The sequence below is a fragment of the Besnoitia besnoiti genome, chromosome II, assembly GCF_002563875.1.
Source record: "Besnoitia besnoiti strain Bb-Ger1 chromosome II, whole genome shotgun sequence".
In the NCBI taxonomy this organism is placed as follows: Eukaryota; Apicomplexa; class Conoidasida; order Eucoccidiorida; family Sarcocystidae; genus Besnoitia; species Besnoitia besnoiti.
Genome location: NC_042357.1, coordinates 5159735 through 5176010, shown reverse-complemented (window position 1 = coordinate 5176010; position 16276 = coordinate 5159735). Strand labels below are relative to the sequence as shown.

Below are 16276 nucleotides of genomic sequence, written 5' to 3'. Positions count from 1 at the left end.
AGGAGGTTCCGCCCGTGGAAATAGGCAGTAGTTGACTGCCCTTCGCGTTCCTAACTGAGACGTAACGCGCGCCATCGTGTGTGTGACTCACGGTCACATCCCTGGAATTCAGTGAATGCTCCGATCCTGAGCAACTTGCTCACTGATACTGCATTTGACAAGCAAAATGCATAAACGAACAGAGCTTCCTCGTGGCGCCAGCGTGCTCCACATGAACCACTTCGCTGTGGATGTTTGGTATCGGTAGAACAATGCGGTGACCTCACTTGAAACCCATATTCGATAAGCTCGGCTTCAGCCGAGTACTCTGAAGGTACGGGCGCGCGTCGTAACAGCACGCTCGGTAGCACGGGGTGACGGCGCGCCGAACGCGGGTGCGCCACGGCTGCTCCAATCAGCAGTCGCTCTCATCGTCCGTCGGATCGACGAGGAGGAAGTTGCTGTCTTCGTCTCTGTTCAAAGCGGCCTCAAGCAGGACGTCCCGATGCACGAGCGACCAGAGAGTCACGCCGGGTTCCGTCTCGCGCCGCCGAGTCCGCCTCAGTCCACCCTCCACAGAGGCGCTCAGATTCGGTCTTCGGCCGTTTCCTCTGGAGATACTTCCACGCGTATGAGCCGGCAGCGCGCCGCCGGTCGCTAAGAGCCCCGTGCTCAAGTCGGGGTGGCCGCGGATGCAGCGCACCGCCTCGGCGCTTGCCTGCAGAGACAATCCACACCGAGAACAAAGCAAACTAGACACGTGACGCAACGGAGGTACTCCAAGACCAGACAGCACCTAGGAAAACATCTAACGAACGCAGGTATCGACCGATATCTGTGCCAATCGCGCGATCGCGCTTCCTGGCCGTCTCCCTGCTTCGTCCTCCCTTTAAAACACGGCGCCCAGTACCGAGGCGCCTAAACGGGGAGCCCGAAGCGCGCGCAACGCAGAGGCTGGAGACGGCGAAGACTAGGCAGGAAACCCGAAAGGAACCCGGCGTACCAACTCTCCCTCCGTCCAACTCAGCACGACGCCTGTAGTCGCCTGCCACAGTTTGAGGCCTGGGTAGTGACGAGATCCGCCGACGCCGGCGACAAGGCCGCCCCAGAGCGACGCCACGAAGCGCTCCTGCATGCAGCTCGGTCTCCCCCAGTGCGGATGGAGAGGCCCACAGGCCGAGAGAAACTGAGACACTTGCGGGTGGCACTTGGGAAACGGCGTGATCGCCGGCCGACCCGAAGACGCGCCCGGCTGCCCCTCTCGAGAGGCCCCAGAGTCCCTGCAGGGCTCGCTCTTGTTCTCTCTCGGCAGCCCCTGAGGCGGCGAGACCGCAGCCGCAGGGCAACCTGCGGCTTCGGCCATTGCGAAGGCGGTGTCGACCGAGCGGGCTGGAGGCGGCGCAGAAGGCCGCTGTCGATCGTCTCTCGAGGGCTGCGGAAAAGCAGACGCGGGATCTTTCCAGAAAGCGCGCCGGCGGCAGTCGAGGAGGCGGCTGTGGGGAGAAAAGAGTCGGAGGCGGAGCGAGTCCGACGAGAGTCGACTTTCCAGAAAAGGCGGCAGGAACTGCAACGCTTGGACTCGGTCGAAGTCAGCCGCCGGCCAAGAGAGGGGCGAATGAAAGGCACTTTCCGACGGGGGGCAGGGCTCCTGCTGATTCCCTTCCTTCGAATGAAGCGAGTGCTGCAGCAGCGCAGCATCGGCAAACGCTAGAGCCCCATCTGCGGGGGACTTCAGAACTGACAGGCGATTGGACTGCAGCAGATTCACGACCTGAGCCCGGTGTGCAGGGCGATTCTCTGGGTCGGGGCCCTGTACCCCGCACTTTAGTCCGTACTTCACTTTGCTCCGTATGTTAGGGGTGTCGGCTCTCTTCTGCTTCCACGCTTCAGAGGCACCTTCGGCTTCTCTTTCGCGGTCAGTGCAGGCTGACTCGCAGCACCCATCGCTTTCGGAGGAACTGTCTGACGCGCCCGCCTCGTCACGCGCGGACGGCGCCGTCGCCCGCCGAGAGACTCCCTGCTCCCTCTTCAACCGCTCCACGGCGGGTGTGTCGCGGAGGGCGAAGTAGCACAGACAGCAGCAGCTGCACGCGCGGCAATCCACGCAGAAGGAGCTGTCCGTCGCGCCTCCGCTCATCAAAAGATGCTTCCCGTTTCTACTGAATTCCACGGAGGTGAACGCCGCCGCGTCAGCCACCGCGAGAGTCTTCACAACCTTCAAGCCTTCCGCCACACTGAGGATCGCGGTCTCGCCCTCCACCCTCCACACCGACCTCTTCGCCCGAGTCCTCGCCTGAGCGCTCGTCGCGCTGCCCGGCGAGCGACCACCGCTCGACGCTGCGTCGGCAGCGCCAAGGCTTGTCGGGGGAGTCCAGGCAAGGTCACTTTTTCTCGCCTTGTGCGCTTCACTACGCGCTACGGGGGCGACGCAGTCAGCCGCTACGGCGACACCGTTTCGGGAGGGCGCCGCCTGAGTCACGTGGCGCCCATCGGCGAACCCCTCAACACGCGGCGGAAACACGGCCGCGTCTGGGGCACACGCCACGCCTCCGCCCCACTCCTTCACGACGCCCTGTGTCGCCCGGGGCCCTTCAACTCTCACGAAATTCACACTGCCTTCTGCGTCCGGCGTCGAACTGTAGAGGGCGCCTCCCAGCGAAGCCGGACAGAGCTGACCGCGTCCCCTCTCAGACGGCCGCGGGAAGCTCGTCTGCTGTTTCGAGCTGCTGTGCGCGCCCCTGAGGCCTGCGTCAGACTCGTTCCCTTCTGCCAGAACTGCCCGAAGCTGAGCAACGGCCAGAAGAGACGAGTCTGGAGACAGATCCATTGCCGCGATGCCGCACGCGGAGCCCACGGCGCTGCAACAGTGGCAGCCAAGCTCCGCCGCCCCGCTCAGTGAACAGTCGCCGACGAGCGCCTCTGGCTGAGCCACCTCCAGTGACCCGTGAGCGGGTACGTGGGGCTCGTCCTCCCCCGCGTCGCCCGCCCGCCTGCGTGTGCGGAGGCGCTGCCGCCTCGACGAGAACGAGGGGGAAAAGAATACGTTTCTCTCGGCTCCGGAGGCGCGGCAAGCGGGATTGAGTTGAATGGCGTCCGTCGGGTACGGGACGCGGCCTCGCGTCCCCCGGCTCTCAGTCTCCCTGAGCCGGCAGCGCTCGCCGTTTTCGCGCGGCCTCGCCCCAGCCGCGCCCGCGCCTCCCGTCGGCGGGGGCCGGAGCTGTAGTGGAACGGAAAGCGCAGGTCGAAGAGCCGAATCCAGTTGTCCTGCAGGCCTCCGGAGATCAGGACGTGGCTGGGGAGCGCCGTCGAGCGGGCGCACAGAGTGTTAGCGCCGCCCCCCGCTCGCACAGCCGAGACGATGCCGTCGTGTGCGCCCTCCAAGTGGAGCGTTGGGCACCCCCGCGTATCCCTCGGGCCTCCACGCCCAGCGAAGCGCAAGTCGTAGGCGAAAATGTCTCCGGCGGAGGTTCCCAGGAAGAGGAGAGGCGACGAAGGGTCGCCATGCATCTGCGCGCAAGACAGCGAGGCCGCAGAGGGCGCCGGCCGGGCGAGGGAGGGAAGGGGGACGGCGGGGTCGACGCCGCTGCACAGCCCGTCAAGGCGCGGCTCCGCGAGCGGAGGCAACAGGAAGCTCTGGACAGCTTGGCCTGTCGCGAGGTCCACGGAAACAACGAGGCCGGCGGGCGCAGTGGAGCAAACCAGCAGCGACGGGTGCCCTGGCACAAACGAGCAGTCGAGAACGTGTGAAGACCGCGACGAAGGCGGCAGAGAGCTCCGCGCCGAGGACTTCGCCTGAGGAAGCGCAAAGGTGTGCGTGGGCACCAGAAGCGACGGAGGCAGAGCGTGCGGGCGCGCAGCGTGAAGCAGCGGAAGATCCAGGGTCAGCGACGGCTGCTGGAGATGCCCCTGGTAGAGCTTTGTAAGCGGGGAGTAATAGGAAGCGTCCATCGCGGCGGTGCACACCCACGGCCAAGGAGGGAAAAGCGCAGCAGGCGAGGACGCCTTCGAGAGATTCCGGGGACGCCGGAGGCCTCACCACAGCGCCGCAGGTGAGGAATCCTCAGGAGCACGCAGCGGCGCCCATTGCCTGACGGCGTAAGAAATCTCAGGCGCCGGCCGGTGCGTCTGCGCACGAGCTTCTCTGGGACGGACGCAGTGAGAAAAAAGTTGATTTGGCAGGAGCCGGGGGGCACGCAGGGTGGAGTCGCGTCGGCAAAGACCCGCTTCCTGCTGTTGCATGACCTACACCGCTATGCTTGCGTCTGCCAACCAAGAGGTGCAGTTTCTGGAGTACAGTTGGACGGCTCAACGACGAAACGCAGAAAAAAAAGTCTCACGAGCAGCTTACTCAAGCAACTTGCGATGCAGTCCTCCATGCAGATCACGTCGGGTCGGCGCAACGGAGTTCACACCGGCTCTCAGCGCCCTCCCAAGAATAGAATCGACAACAGAGCTGCGCGCGGAAAGGCGGAAGATCTTACACGTCACACAGCCCGTTCACACAGTCAGCACGCGGCGTGGACCTAAGCACCATGTGTGCCGCACTCAGCAAAGTCTGGAATGCCTCTGCACGGAGAGACAGCGGCTCCAATTCAACTTCAAGTCGTTTACGCAGCGGAGGAGTATGAAAAACAGTAGGCACGCAGAAACGTGTGACATGTGACGCCGGGTGTGGCGGCCGCGGCCAGCGTGTCTCCTCATGCAGAAAGTTTCTGTTTCACCAAAGGGCCAGCGTCATCCGACCACTTTGAGCCACACGGAAAATATGAACTCCACCCTGGCCCGACAGTGCAGACGGATTTCGCAGATGTTATATTTTGTCCCAGTTTTTTCGACTGTTCACCCGATCCCGCGTCAAAAGTAGGAAACATCTTCATGCAGAAGTGCTGTCGGCGCATGCACGTCTCTCCTGTCTCATCTCAGGCTTGATTGACACAAGACACGATTCTGTCGGGGCTTCAGTTTTAGTCCGCCAAAGACAGACGTTATTTGTAGTTGCACGCGAAGGCAGATGCTTCTGCGTCACAGTTCTACGACGAGGATCGATCTGCACGTCACATGTTCGAAACTGTAGAGTGGGAAACACGAACGCGCGCCGCATTTACATGCATACATACACTGCATACACACAGATGTACGCGTATAGCATACATGGCGCCTGCCCTGTCGAAGCCGTACACTCATCAAAAAGAGAGCGAAACATCAGTGCATCTGGCTCAGCTCTAGAGAATGGGCCCGTGAAGTTACGGTAGGATAGGAATCGTCTGAAGAAAACGGTCTGCGCTCTGGTACTTGTGTCAGAGCTCCTACAAGATCGAGACTTTTCCTGGAAAACCCGCTATGAGCGAGCGCACTTCTTTCGAAGGCACCTGGGTGACGGCTTCCGTGCGTGAGTGAATATTGGTTCATTTTATTCACGTCTCGCGTGTGCAGCCGCCCTTTGCCAATGCGATGCTTGTGCTATGCGACCGGTGGCGGGGTCGCCTAGAGCACGTCGGCCTTCACCCCGAAACGGCTTCCAACTTCAAAACCAAGGAGGCAGCGCTGCCCTCGCCGGGGCGAGATAGGGTACATTACGTTTTTCTACTTTTCTAAATGAGACGCGCAGCACACGTGACTAGGCCAACAGAGACAGAGACGAGCGGCTCCCACGGACAGTAGGAGGTTGCCGAGAACGGAAGAAGCTCAGCTCTGTGTACAGACAACCTGCGGTTCTAGGGTGGGGACGTTCGGGGCTTTGTGGCTCGCGAGGTACACGACTTTCTTGACTTTTCCGATTCAATTATGAGCAGCGCCTCAAAGCGGCACGTGAGCTGGGTTCAGAACGTGAATGCGAAGATACATTTTTGTGCCGATGTAGCTCTGTGCCTCTCCAATCTCTGCGAAGAGGCACCTTCAGTCGAGCATCCTGACTGCAGGGTTGGTCACGCTGTAGGATCTTCACGTGAGCAAGCCTTGTGAACTCTTCGCGAAACGGCCAGGTTCGACGGAGGCCGCTCTCATTCTGCACTCGGTGAGAAAACTTTCATTGGCTGGCGAAAGCCCAAACCTCCAGCTTGGTGCCTTTCATTGTCACACGTCACGAACACTCCAGCACAGAGTGTCTGCCCGAAACCCCGCACACTACGTGACCACGAGAGAGTGGCCTCGGGCGTCGCCCACCCCGGCTACAACAAACATTAGAGAAAAAGTGAAATTGCATGCGGCGCATTCCTTGCTGGCGCGTCAGCGCGCCGTTGTCTGTATACGAAAAACGGGAACGTCTGCGCAGCAGTTCTGCAAATGCTCCACTTCCCGACACACGCACCCTGCAGGGAAACGGTCTCAACACGGCTGAAGGACGCGAAGCAGATTCCCTCGCAAAAAAAAACATGGGACTCCTCGCGAAAAGCCTCTGTTGCAGACTGCCCCGCGGTGTGCACCAGAGGGCTGCTCTCCGCCAAGCTCCGCCTCAAGCGCTGGAGCTTAAGCCTGCTTCTCCTGGGAGGCGCGCCACTGTTCGAAGACCTTCTGGTGCTTCTCGATTTGCTGAGGAGAGAAGCGACGGCAAGGGAAAACGACGGCATTGAACGTGGGAGCGAAATTCCGAGCCGAGTGTGCAAAGCCTCGATCTGCTGGAGAGCTACAGATCGGAGTCTAGCGCGTCGCCGCATATCGGTGCAAAGACGAGACGCGGCGACTCACCTTCAACATTTTTTGGCGCTGCGTCTTCGATACAGGTTCCCCGCTCTTGAGAGTCAGCGGAACTCCCTGTTCATCGAAGTCTGCGTAGAGATCCGCCTGCAGCACGCGGAAGTAGTCGGCGGGCGGAACCTGGCGTTCGCGCTCTTTCTTCGCCTGCAGCGCTGCCTGTGCATGGGCATGCACAACAAAGAACTCAACGCGAAGAGAGTAGTTGCTCAGGATCCAATTCTGCGCGCGACGCCTCTCTAAATCACCCTGCGCAGACAGCAGTCGCGCCCCGTAGGCACATTAAATACTATATATATCTATATATAGGGATGGGCGCAGATTACGGCGTATAGGGCTGTGTCCGGATCCTTGCCAGTCGCTGTAAACGCGGGTGTACATTCGTCTGTCTCAACTTCGCGTCCCCCTAGTTCCCGCCGGTCACCCTGTCACTCCCGGCGTCGTCGGCCGCTTGCAAAGAGCATGCTGCCTCAGTGGAGTTGCCCAGGCAACGAGGTCAGCGGGGGCTTACCGCGGCTTTCTGTTGCTCTTCTCTCTGCAGGCGGCGCTTCCGCTCCTCCTCCTCCTTCAGCTCGCAGGCCCGCTGAAGCTCCTCCCTGCATCACACGTCGCCACGCTCAAAAGTGCAAGGCGAGACTGAACCCCTGCTAAGGAGCCGTGAAAAGGAGCCGAGTCGCACTGATCAGCTCGCGGAGCGACGCCGGCTGCTGCGGCACGCCGCAGGCCACCGCGGCGGCCGTAAAGCTCGAAGATCGAGCTCTGGGAAAACAGACCCGCGCCGCCAGAGGGAGGCGCTCGCGGCTTACAGGATGTGAGCTGCTCGGTGGCGCTCCACACGCAGACCACGGCGCCGGCGAGCGACTGCCGTCGCCCAGGTCTCTGAGTTCGCTCTATAGCTGGGCATTCTCTTGGAGGTTGGGCGTCTGCGAGCATTGTCTAGCCATGCCAGCGTCCCCCGTCGCAGGTTTCTGCCTCCCTCTCATCTCCCTCCTTTGCTCGTTCTGTCATCTCCGGCGTGGTATCTAATGCAGCACAAGGGCCCCCCTTAGGAGCCCCGCAGGGCTGTGGAGCACGGGAGGGCACCCGCAGCCCTGGATATCCAGCGGACAAAGACATTTCCTAAAGCGCTTGCGACGGTCTCCTCTGCGGCTAGAGTTCTTCTGACGGGGGTTCGCCAGCGTGTGACTATCCTCCAAGAAACTGTCAGCTCTGCCTTAAGAGAGAAGCGACACGAGAGAGAAAAACGAGGGACACACGCCCTCGCGCCGGCGTCGTGCGGAGCCGCTCGAGTCTCACTTGCTGACGCGCTTGAAGACGAAAGTGCCGTCGGGGCGGTCTTGGAGGAGGACACCCAAGTCGGTGAGCTTCTTGTCGCGAACATCGTCGCAGGCCTGAAGCAGTGTGCGCATCTTCGCGCACAGAGACTGCAGCACGTCGCCGCCTCCGTTGGCGGCGGCGTCGCCGTCAGCTGAAGTGCCTTTCTGCGACGGTGCCGCGCGCTTAATCTCCTGGTTCGCCTCCTTCATGCCCTGCGTCGCGGTTGTCCGCACCTGGGGAAGCAGACGCAAGCAAACGAGCGCACGCGCATGCCGAAGATGCCATCGGGGTGTCGGCCTCCGCGAAACTCTGAGTCTAGATTTCCCCTGTCCTCAGCGCGGAAGCGACCCCTTCTAGAGTCTCGCGAGCACAGCCGGAGGCGCGCCCGCGGGAAACGAAAAGCTAACCAGTCAGACTCGAGGAGAAGCACGCGCAAGCGAACCTGACGTCTAGGCGAAGCTACGCCCCGACGCATGCACAAGCAGTGGCCTGCTGCACAGAAGCGAAAACGAATGCACATTGCTCTCCTCTCATGTGTAAGACCGCTTACCGTCTCTCGGAAGGCTCCAAGGCAATGCACCAAGCCGTCAGTCGCCTCTGCAGCAGCCGCTGTGGAGCCCTGCGCCCTCGCGTACATCAGATCCTCTTCGTCGTCTTCCACGACACCGAAAATCTGTAAACCGTCACGAAAACACAACTCAAGACGAGAGCTTACCCCCTGTCTGCGTGTGTGCTGCTGTCCAAAGAGCTCCGGCAGTCGGCAGTTCACACTGCGCGTAGGCCAAGCGGATGCATGCATGTAAAAATAGAGAGACCAGAGCGTATGGTTTCTCACTCAACGTAACAAGGAACCACTCCTGAGATGCGCGTATAATCAGACACACCGTATGTAGAGTGATCTCTGACGCATGTCCCCTTCCACCTTGAATGAATGACCGCACCCCGACAACTTCGTGTTCCCTGGGTGTGTATACGAGTCTGCGTCTGCGGTCGGACGTGTAATGTCTGTCGGCTTGTAATGGCGCGCATAGACATAAGCGGGCACGGGATCAGAGACGAACCGTGTGACTGTGCAATGACTCAAACGACCAGACTTCGCCCTCCGCGAGCGAAGTTTGCTGACTTCCGTCACCTGCTAGAACGCACGAGAGCCGGCACACACTGCGCCAGCGGCAGGCAGTGCGCGACTGCAGCGTCACGCTGGCAGCTACCTGCACCATGTAGTTGAGGGTGTGACTCGTGTGCAGCTAGAACTGCGCACCCCAGCCCGATATACGTAAAGTCACCCCGCCGTGCGACGCGCTGCGGAGGTGCCGTGTGACTGTCTCCAGAAACAGCCGCCGCGTGGCGGGCGCGATCCACCAGCGGCACAAGCCGGTCACGACCCTGGGATGATGTCTCTCGCACCTTCAGCATGTGGAAGATGTACTTCGCGACTTCCTTGACGAGGGGAGCCTTGACTTCGCCGCCGCTCTTTTGGTTCAAGTAGCTGTTCGTCGCGGACATGAGGTGCTGCAGAGCGACGACTGCCTCGGGCGTGCTGAAGTTGTCGAGAATCGCCGCATGAACCTGAAGCCCGCAGCGCAGCCGCACCCAGACGCGCCCGCTTGTAAGCCGCCTCGCTCCCCGAAGGACCCCCCTGCCGCCCTGACTGACGATGCGCGCTGCGTCGTGGCGCAACCGAACTCGAGCGTCTTTCTCAGCCGTGACCTGCCGCACACGAGCGGAAAAGCGTACCTGCTCCTTCGCGGTTCGCAGACTGGCGTTGAGCGCGAACTCGTCAGCGCTCCATTTCTGCGAGTAGTCGGAAGGCGGCGACGCGTCTCTGAGCTTCGCTTTGGCGAGCGCGAAGAAGTTGTCGAATGCACGATCGACGTCGATGGCCTGCTGCATTGTTTCACCGTCAGGGCTGTAGTTCATGAACGAGTCCCACCTGGCGACGAAAGCGGAACGGAGGGAGCTCAGTGAACGTCCGTTCGTGCCGTGGAGGGTTTAGGGTTTACGCTTTGTGCGGGTTACCCTCGCGTCTGGTGCCACTCGATGCGCTTGCGACCTCGCTGGGGATGCGCGTCGCTCTCTCACCTCTATCCCCACCTGCCGCTGCGCGAGGAGAGCTGGCGCGCGCCTCTCGGCGTATTCCCTCTTGGTGGCAGACAAGGTACGACGCAAGTCGACGCCCGGCGACACCGTGAACAGAGGAGGGCGACGGTGAGAAAAGGGAAGAAGCAGCGACAGACAACGCAACGTGGCAACAAGAGGGGAGACGGTAGACAGAGAAAAGAGGTAGAGTGGAGCGGAAGCAAAAGGAGGGAGGCAGCGCTATGAGAACACAAAGAGGCGTACCGGTTCATCAAACACAGCAGGCGAATCTGCCGCGCTGTGAAGCGCGAGAGGCACTCCTTGATTGTAATGAAGTTCTTCAGGGACTTGGACATTTTCGCCCCGTGGATGTGCAGGTGCCCGGAGTGAAGGAAGTAGTTGACCCTGAGACGCCGCAACAGTCAACCGGGCAACAACTGTGGAGATCGAAGACCCCGCGGCGTTCATAGAGCACCATCTCCGCGTGAACGGCGGAGCCGCAGTGACAGGTCGACAGAACAGATCAGTATGCTGCAGGTGTTTTCGACTATTTGGATCTCACAGACGTTGTTAAGGCGCGGATTGTCCCTTGCCTCGAGCACCCCCCCGGCTGCGATAGGCGGTTGACGTTACACGATCGAGAGGAGTCACAGGTTCCTCCCCCACCCCTTCTGTTTTTGCAGCCGGGCTGCGGCGCCGAGGCCTATCCAGGAGACCGAGCTGACGACAAGATCTGCAGAGACTAACTGTGCTGCCAAGCTGCCTCGGCCGGGCGGTGAGGGCCGAACGTAGCGCAGAGGCGGTGCCCTGCTACATTCACCGACGCACGAATTTTCACACGCATGTATGTGTGTATGAACATATGCATGTACGAATGTATGAGTGTATGTATGTATGAGCCTATGTATATACATGTACAAGTGCAGGGGTGCGCCGATATGCATGGGTCAGTATCCCCGTGCTGCTGGCCGGAATCGGGGCGCTCGAGCAGGCACCAAGAGCGCCCCGAAGGCAGAGAGGCGTACCACTGTGGGCGATCTGCAGCAGCTTCAGACTGTGCGAGCTCGTTATCGTGGTGTGGGAAGCGCAGGTCGATGCCGCCGCTGTGGATGTCCAGCGGGAACGGCAGGACGCTGTCCGCCATCGCTGAGCACTCGATGTGCCAGCCTGAGGCAGAAGGGCACGGAAAAGCGCCACAAGCGAAGTCGACGCAACGAATGAGCCACAGAGAAAACATATGCAACCCAGTCGCAGGCTCCATGTCTACAGATGACAGACACCGCGCGCTGGGCTGACGACAGGTTCCGCGTTTCACTTTGGGGAAGAAATACGCAAGGCGCCGTCTTCAGGCAACACGTGAACACTCTCCTTCGGAGTCTCCGTGAGCGACTCAACCCTAGACCCAAAACTGCGCGAACCCCCTGGCCGCCCAACGAATGCAGTCCTGACAGGCGCTGCGACTTCCGCATGCAGCTGCACCGTGTCCAGCCGCCTGCGCGAGACATGAAAAGCACCGTTCGGGCTCCGGTGCCTTCATTTTCAACAGAAACCCCCAGCAATCCGCAGAGACGCGTTCCAGTCGTACCAGAGTCACTCGCGCTGGGGAGAGAGGGTCGCAAGCAAGTCTCTGCATTCCGCAAGACGAGGTGTGCCCGGAAGTGAGAACAAGAATCCATATATTACGCCTAGATCCACCTCCCTCGTTCGAAGGTGCATCTTACCAGGTCGGCCTTTGCCCCAAGGAGAGTCCCACGAAGGCTCGCCTTCCTTCGCCTTCTTCCAGAGCGCAAAGTCGCACGGGTGGCGCTTCTCCGAGGACGTGACGCCCAGTTCGCCTTCTCCCTCGAGGACTCTAGTGAAGGGCAGCAGACTCCATCAGGCTCGAAGGACCTCCAAAACAGGTGATAAGCTCAAACAGCAGCTTCCCCTCTGCCCCGCCTCCCCCCCGCAGTTTGCCGTTCCACAGGTTGTGTCTGAACCCACCGGGATTCGTCAGAGACGGATGAAGGCTCCATTCGGCCATAAATGTGTTTGTCACTGTTGCGGAAGCTCTGCGTGTCGAAGTAAACCGAACCCTGGCTCTCGTACGCGTAGCCGTTCTTCTCAATGCGCTGGATGAGAGACAGAACTTCCGGAATGTATTCGCTGACGCGCGTGACCACCGTCGGCAGCCTGTGATTGATCAGCGGCAGCACAGTGAGAAAGCATTCAGTCGAGAGAAGCGAGCCGCGCGAAGCAAAAGGGAAACAGAGCTCGCGCAGCATCTTTTCCCGGTACTGCCGAGGGAGGTAGAGGGTACGCTCATGAGACTACCCGGATTTCAAGCAACTCCTCTCGTCATGCCGTTGGCTGCCCAGTGCGCTGTCGAGCAAGCGTGTACACTGCGCCGCACTCTGGAATCCTGTTCCGCGGGAATCTCCTCCACGTCAGCAGGCTAGCGAACCCGCATGTGACTCACATGCACTTCTTTTTTCATGTGGCTGGTATTACTCAGTGACAGTCCGAGGCTAGGTACTTGCTGCATGATTAGCCTAGCGGCGTCCCGCCTATATCTACATCAAAAGACGCTCCCCCGTGTATTCTCTCCCCTTGACACACCGGACGTTCAAAGCAGCCATGTCGTTGAAGAACTCCTTTTCCCAGTGTCGCGCCAGCGTGAGAAAGTCGACGCCCTGCAGAACGGAAACCGAGAGAGAAAGCAGAGTGAAGGTGGGTCGCGGAAACCCGAGGGCATACGAGTCTGTTTCACACGAGCCTCGCACCGGGACAACAGACACGACGCACTCACGTCTCCCCCTGGCGCATCCCGCTACGTGTCTGGGATGACGACGTGATGCCGTCAACGTAGACAGACAGAGGCAACACGACGTATCTACCGGCGCGTTCGGAGTGTCTTCCTCGTATATCCACGAGTTTCCCACGCGGACAAGCCCGTCCATTCAGAATGTGTAGTCGATGCAGCCACATCCACGCACGTGTGCATGCGTTTCTGCCTGCTGCCAACGTGTATGCAGAGAGCGCTGCATGTGATACGCCTCGCAAATGATTACGTGCGTCTGCGAGGCGCTTGACGGCATTACACATGGTCGCCAGTTTGGAACCCCAACATCGCAGACTACGCAGGGAGAGGGGCCCATTGCAGACGAGGCCACAGTGGGGTCCTCACTTGCTCGATAGACCGTTTGATGATTTTATCATCAATATCGGTGATGTTCATGCACATCGTCACATCGTAGTTCAGGTAGTCGCTCATGATTCGGCGAATCACATCGAAAGTGACGTAGGTCCGGGCGTGACCCATGTGGCTGGCGTCGTACACGGTCGGACCGCATCCGTACCAGCAAACCTGGTTTCCCTTCTGCAGGCAAGGAGGACACAGCAGCACGCGTTCCGCACCTCAGTGCCAGCGGTGCATTCGACGCGGACGCAAGAGTCCGAGATAGTCGCGCGCCCCCTAGCAACAGGCGGGGGACGATGAAGCACCTTCTCCCGTCCAAGCGATGAACCGCCTCGGAGTCCTCAGAAAAGTATATAGCTATCGTATCTGTACAAATGATCCGCGATCCTATTTAACTACTGTTTGGATGTCTGGTTTAGTTTTACTACCATGGGGACAGATGAGTTTCTGGGGTGCTACAGTCACCGCGACTCCCCCCTTTGTGAGCTTGCGCGGCGGTCGCCAGGAGGGTGAGGTCGGCCGCCAACCTCGGCGAAAACGGAACGCAGTTGGGGAACTCATCTCCCACATCTTTACCTGCGGGACGAATTCAACCCTTCGACCAGCCATGGAGTTGTTGACGACCAAGCCTGTAAGCAATTTCCCTTCCTTCGACGGCATTTGCCAATGCTCGCCGACAGCCGGCCCGCAGCACGGCGCCCCATTCCTCGCTTCGCTGGCCATCGTTTCCAGGTGGTTCCCTCCGGTGCCAGAAGAGCTGTACGAGAAAGAGGACGTTTTGCTGTCGCCCCTGGTTGCGCTGTTCAGCAGTTCTGTGGAACCCGTGCGGCGCCGAGCGTCCGCGGTGAACGATTTATGCAGTTTGCTGCGCACAACGCATGCAAGACGGGGTAGAACGGGCCCAAGAACGTGAGGAGACACCACGCTGCGTTGAGGTTGCAACGTCTTCGTCAGGTTGCTGAAGGGAATGCGCGACAGAGGCAGCTGCCTCGGACCGGACGATGTCAGTTGCTGGAAATACAAGAAGGATGGAGCAGAGCGGCACAAGCAATACATACAGGAGCGAGTTGATCGACATAAGCCCCTCCACAGCGGGGACTCCACCGGATGTGAAAGCGGAGGTACGCCACAGTATCGAAGCGGCGCGCACTGGAAGTCTGCAGTGCTGGCTTTCAGATGGCGCCCATCCGCGAATGTATACTGTAAAGAATCCGCAACTCCTATATGGCACAAGTAGAAGCGACAAAGTAAAATGCATATGGTGAGGGAAGTACGCAATGACACGGTTCGCGAGTTCGGCCCTTCAGCAGGTGAGCAGGAAGAGAAAGAGGTGGGAGTAGGTGGAGAGGCTAGTGGGGAAAATGTGTGAGTATCCGCTTGCATAGAGTTTTCACCAACGTAATGGGCGCTGGATACAGCTGGAAGTGCAAAGGGGCAAGGACCAAAGTAAAAAGGTGAAAGTGAGCGGGACCGATCGATCCGAAGACAGCCTGTGGCACAGTCGCAATCGTGGTTGCGGCACGCATGCGTAGACTGCTGGGCTGTTTTCTCTCCTGATAACCCTACCTGTGCAGAATCGCCAGTTTGAAAAGTAAATGGCACAATTTTCCTGTCGTTTCAGAAAAACAAGAGCAGATACTGCGCACAGAAGGTTGGGTGAGGTCACTTCCCGTTATCGCTGCGTACATCCGCTAGTTCAGCGGGCACACGCGCGATGGTCGCTCTGCGGTATCGGTGAAGCACGGTGGAATCTCTGGAATAACACGAAGAGTGTGTGACCAGGAAGCTTCAGTCTCACTCTACATCGTAATCAGGATGTACGCCTCTATAATCGGCTTGAATTGAGCAGACACTGCGGTGCATTTCTGATGCGCAATCATTGGGCCAGGAACCGCCACCCCGGCTTGTTTTTTCTTTATGTGTGAAAAGGTCAAAATGGTTCTCCTAGCGGCATCATGTCCTGGTCGTTGTTGCACAGTGAGAGGAGCCTTGAACGATGCAGCGAGCATTCAAGCCACTGAGGGGCCTCTCGCAAGTGATGGCCGTCACAGAGGGCATCTTTGGTAGATGCTACCAACGAATCAAAAGCCTGAACCATGAGTGGGTATCCCCGACGCTAAGGAGCCACAATACCGGCAGTAACGCAGAAAAGTAGAGCGAATTCAGAGAGGCTTCCAAGAATCAAGATATGTTGAAGGGGTGTGTGCTGCTGTTGAGGCCGCGTGGTTCTACTTCGCCAAACAAAGTACCACGGTGGACGTTACACCTATGATGGTTGAACATCGTAAAAGCTCGTACTCTGAAAGGCACTCCCTTGAGGACGTGTACGCTGGAACTTTTTTCGAAGGTACATTTTTGCGGCGTTTCAGCTCCGTCGCATCTTACATTTCCTTGCACGGCTATGAGCGAGGTATCGCGGGCGCGAACGTGATTTCATATTGTCCGAAGGGACTCTGCACGCGCATATTTCTGCCCTCTCGCTGCGGATGCATTTCAATCATGACACGGTCAGAGGCATCAAACACAGCATCTCAGAGAAGCAGATGTGGCGGTTCACTGGTTATCTTCTGGCACGTGCTGCACGTGTCGGTTGCAGGTTGCTTGTCGAGGACGCAACAACAAGGATGTCGAATGCAACTGGTTTCACGCAAGGTGTTACGCTATATCTCGGGACCGCATTTGCGCTGCAGCTGTCCTCACGGCCAGACTTGAACGCTGAAACTCAGCATTTCCTGCACACACTGGTCCACACCGGAATACAAAATAGTGCGACGTACAACGTGCTGAAGAGTTGGCATCTGCCGCCTCCTCGTATAACATGGTCCAAAGCTGCCCCTATACTCTATCAAGTCGAATCTGTTGCCCCACAATCTGAGTGGAACTTTCTTTGATCCTTGAGGGCATTGCCGCCTCTCATTTGTCGCGCCCCGGAAGCGATCGTATGGTGCTGAGGATGCGGGATGGCAGTAATGAGGGGGCCTGGCGATGTTATACATTTTATCGGAGCACTTCAGACGAAGACCACATGGAACG

General features: G+C 59.2%; 3 protein-coding genes across 3 annotated transcripts; all 3 read right to left on the bottom strand.

The window, feature by feature from the left end:
* Window positions 1-394: 394 nt before the first annotated feature.
* Window positions 395-2806, bottom strand: BESB_040720 (uncharacterized protein; the record flags this gene model as incomplete). The annotated part of the gene is made up of 2 exons (XM_029362658.1): window positions 395-697; window positions 983-2806. The coding sequence occupies 2 exons, from the start codon at window positions 2804-2806 to the stop codon at window positions 395-397; spliced, it is 2127 nt and encodes a 708-aa protein (XP_029221623.1).
* A 65-nt stretch (window positions 2807-2871) lies between these two features.
* On the bottom strand, window positions 2872-3927 carry BESB_040710 (uncharacterized protein; the record flags this gene model as incomplete). The annotated part of the gene is made up of 1 exon (XM_029362657.1): window positions 2872-3927. The coding sequence occupies one exon, from the start codon at window positions 3925-3927 to the stop codon at window positions 2872-2874; it is 1056 nt and encodes a 351-aa protein (XP_029221622.1).
* A 2517-nt stretch (window positions 3928-6444) lies between these two features.
* Window positions 6445-13966, bottom strand: BESB_040700 (cysteine-tRNA synthetase (CysRS); the record flags this gene model as incomplete). Its single annotated transcript, XM_029362656.1, has 14 exons — window positions 6445-6507; window positions 6664-6828; window positions 7181-7265; window positions 7966-8219; window positions 8537-8659; window positions 9394-9555; window positions 9724-9919; window positions 10330-10470; window positions 11091-11232; window positions 11787-11917; window positions 12049-12237; window positions 12664-12737; window positions 13232-13423; window positions 13820-13966. The coding sequence occupies 14 exons, from the start codon at window positions 13964-13966 to the stop codon at window positions 6445-6447; spliced, it is 2064 nt and encodes a 687-aa protein (XP_029221621.1).
* Between the last annotated feature and the right edge of the window lie 2310 nt (window positions 13967-16276).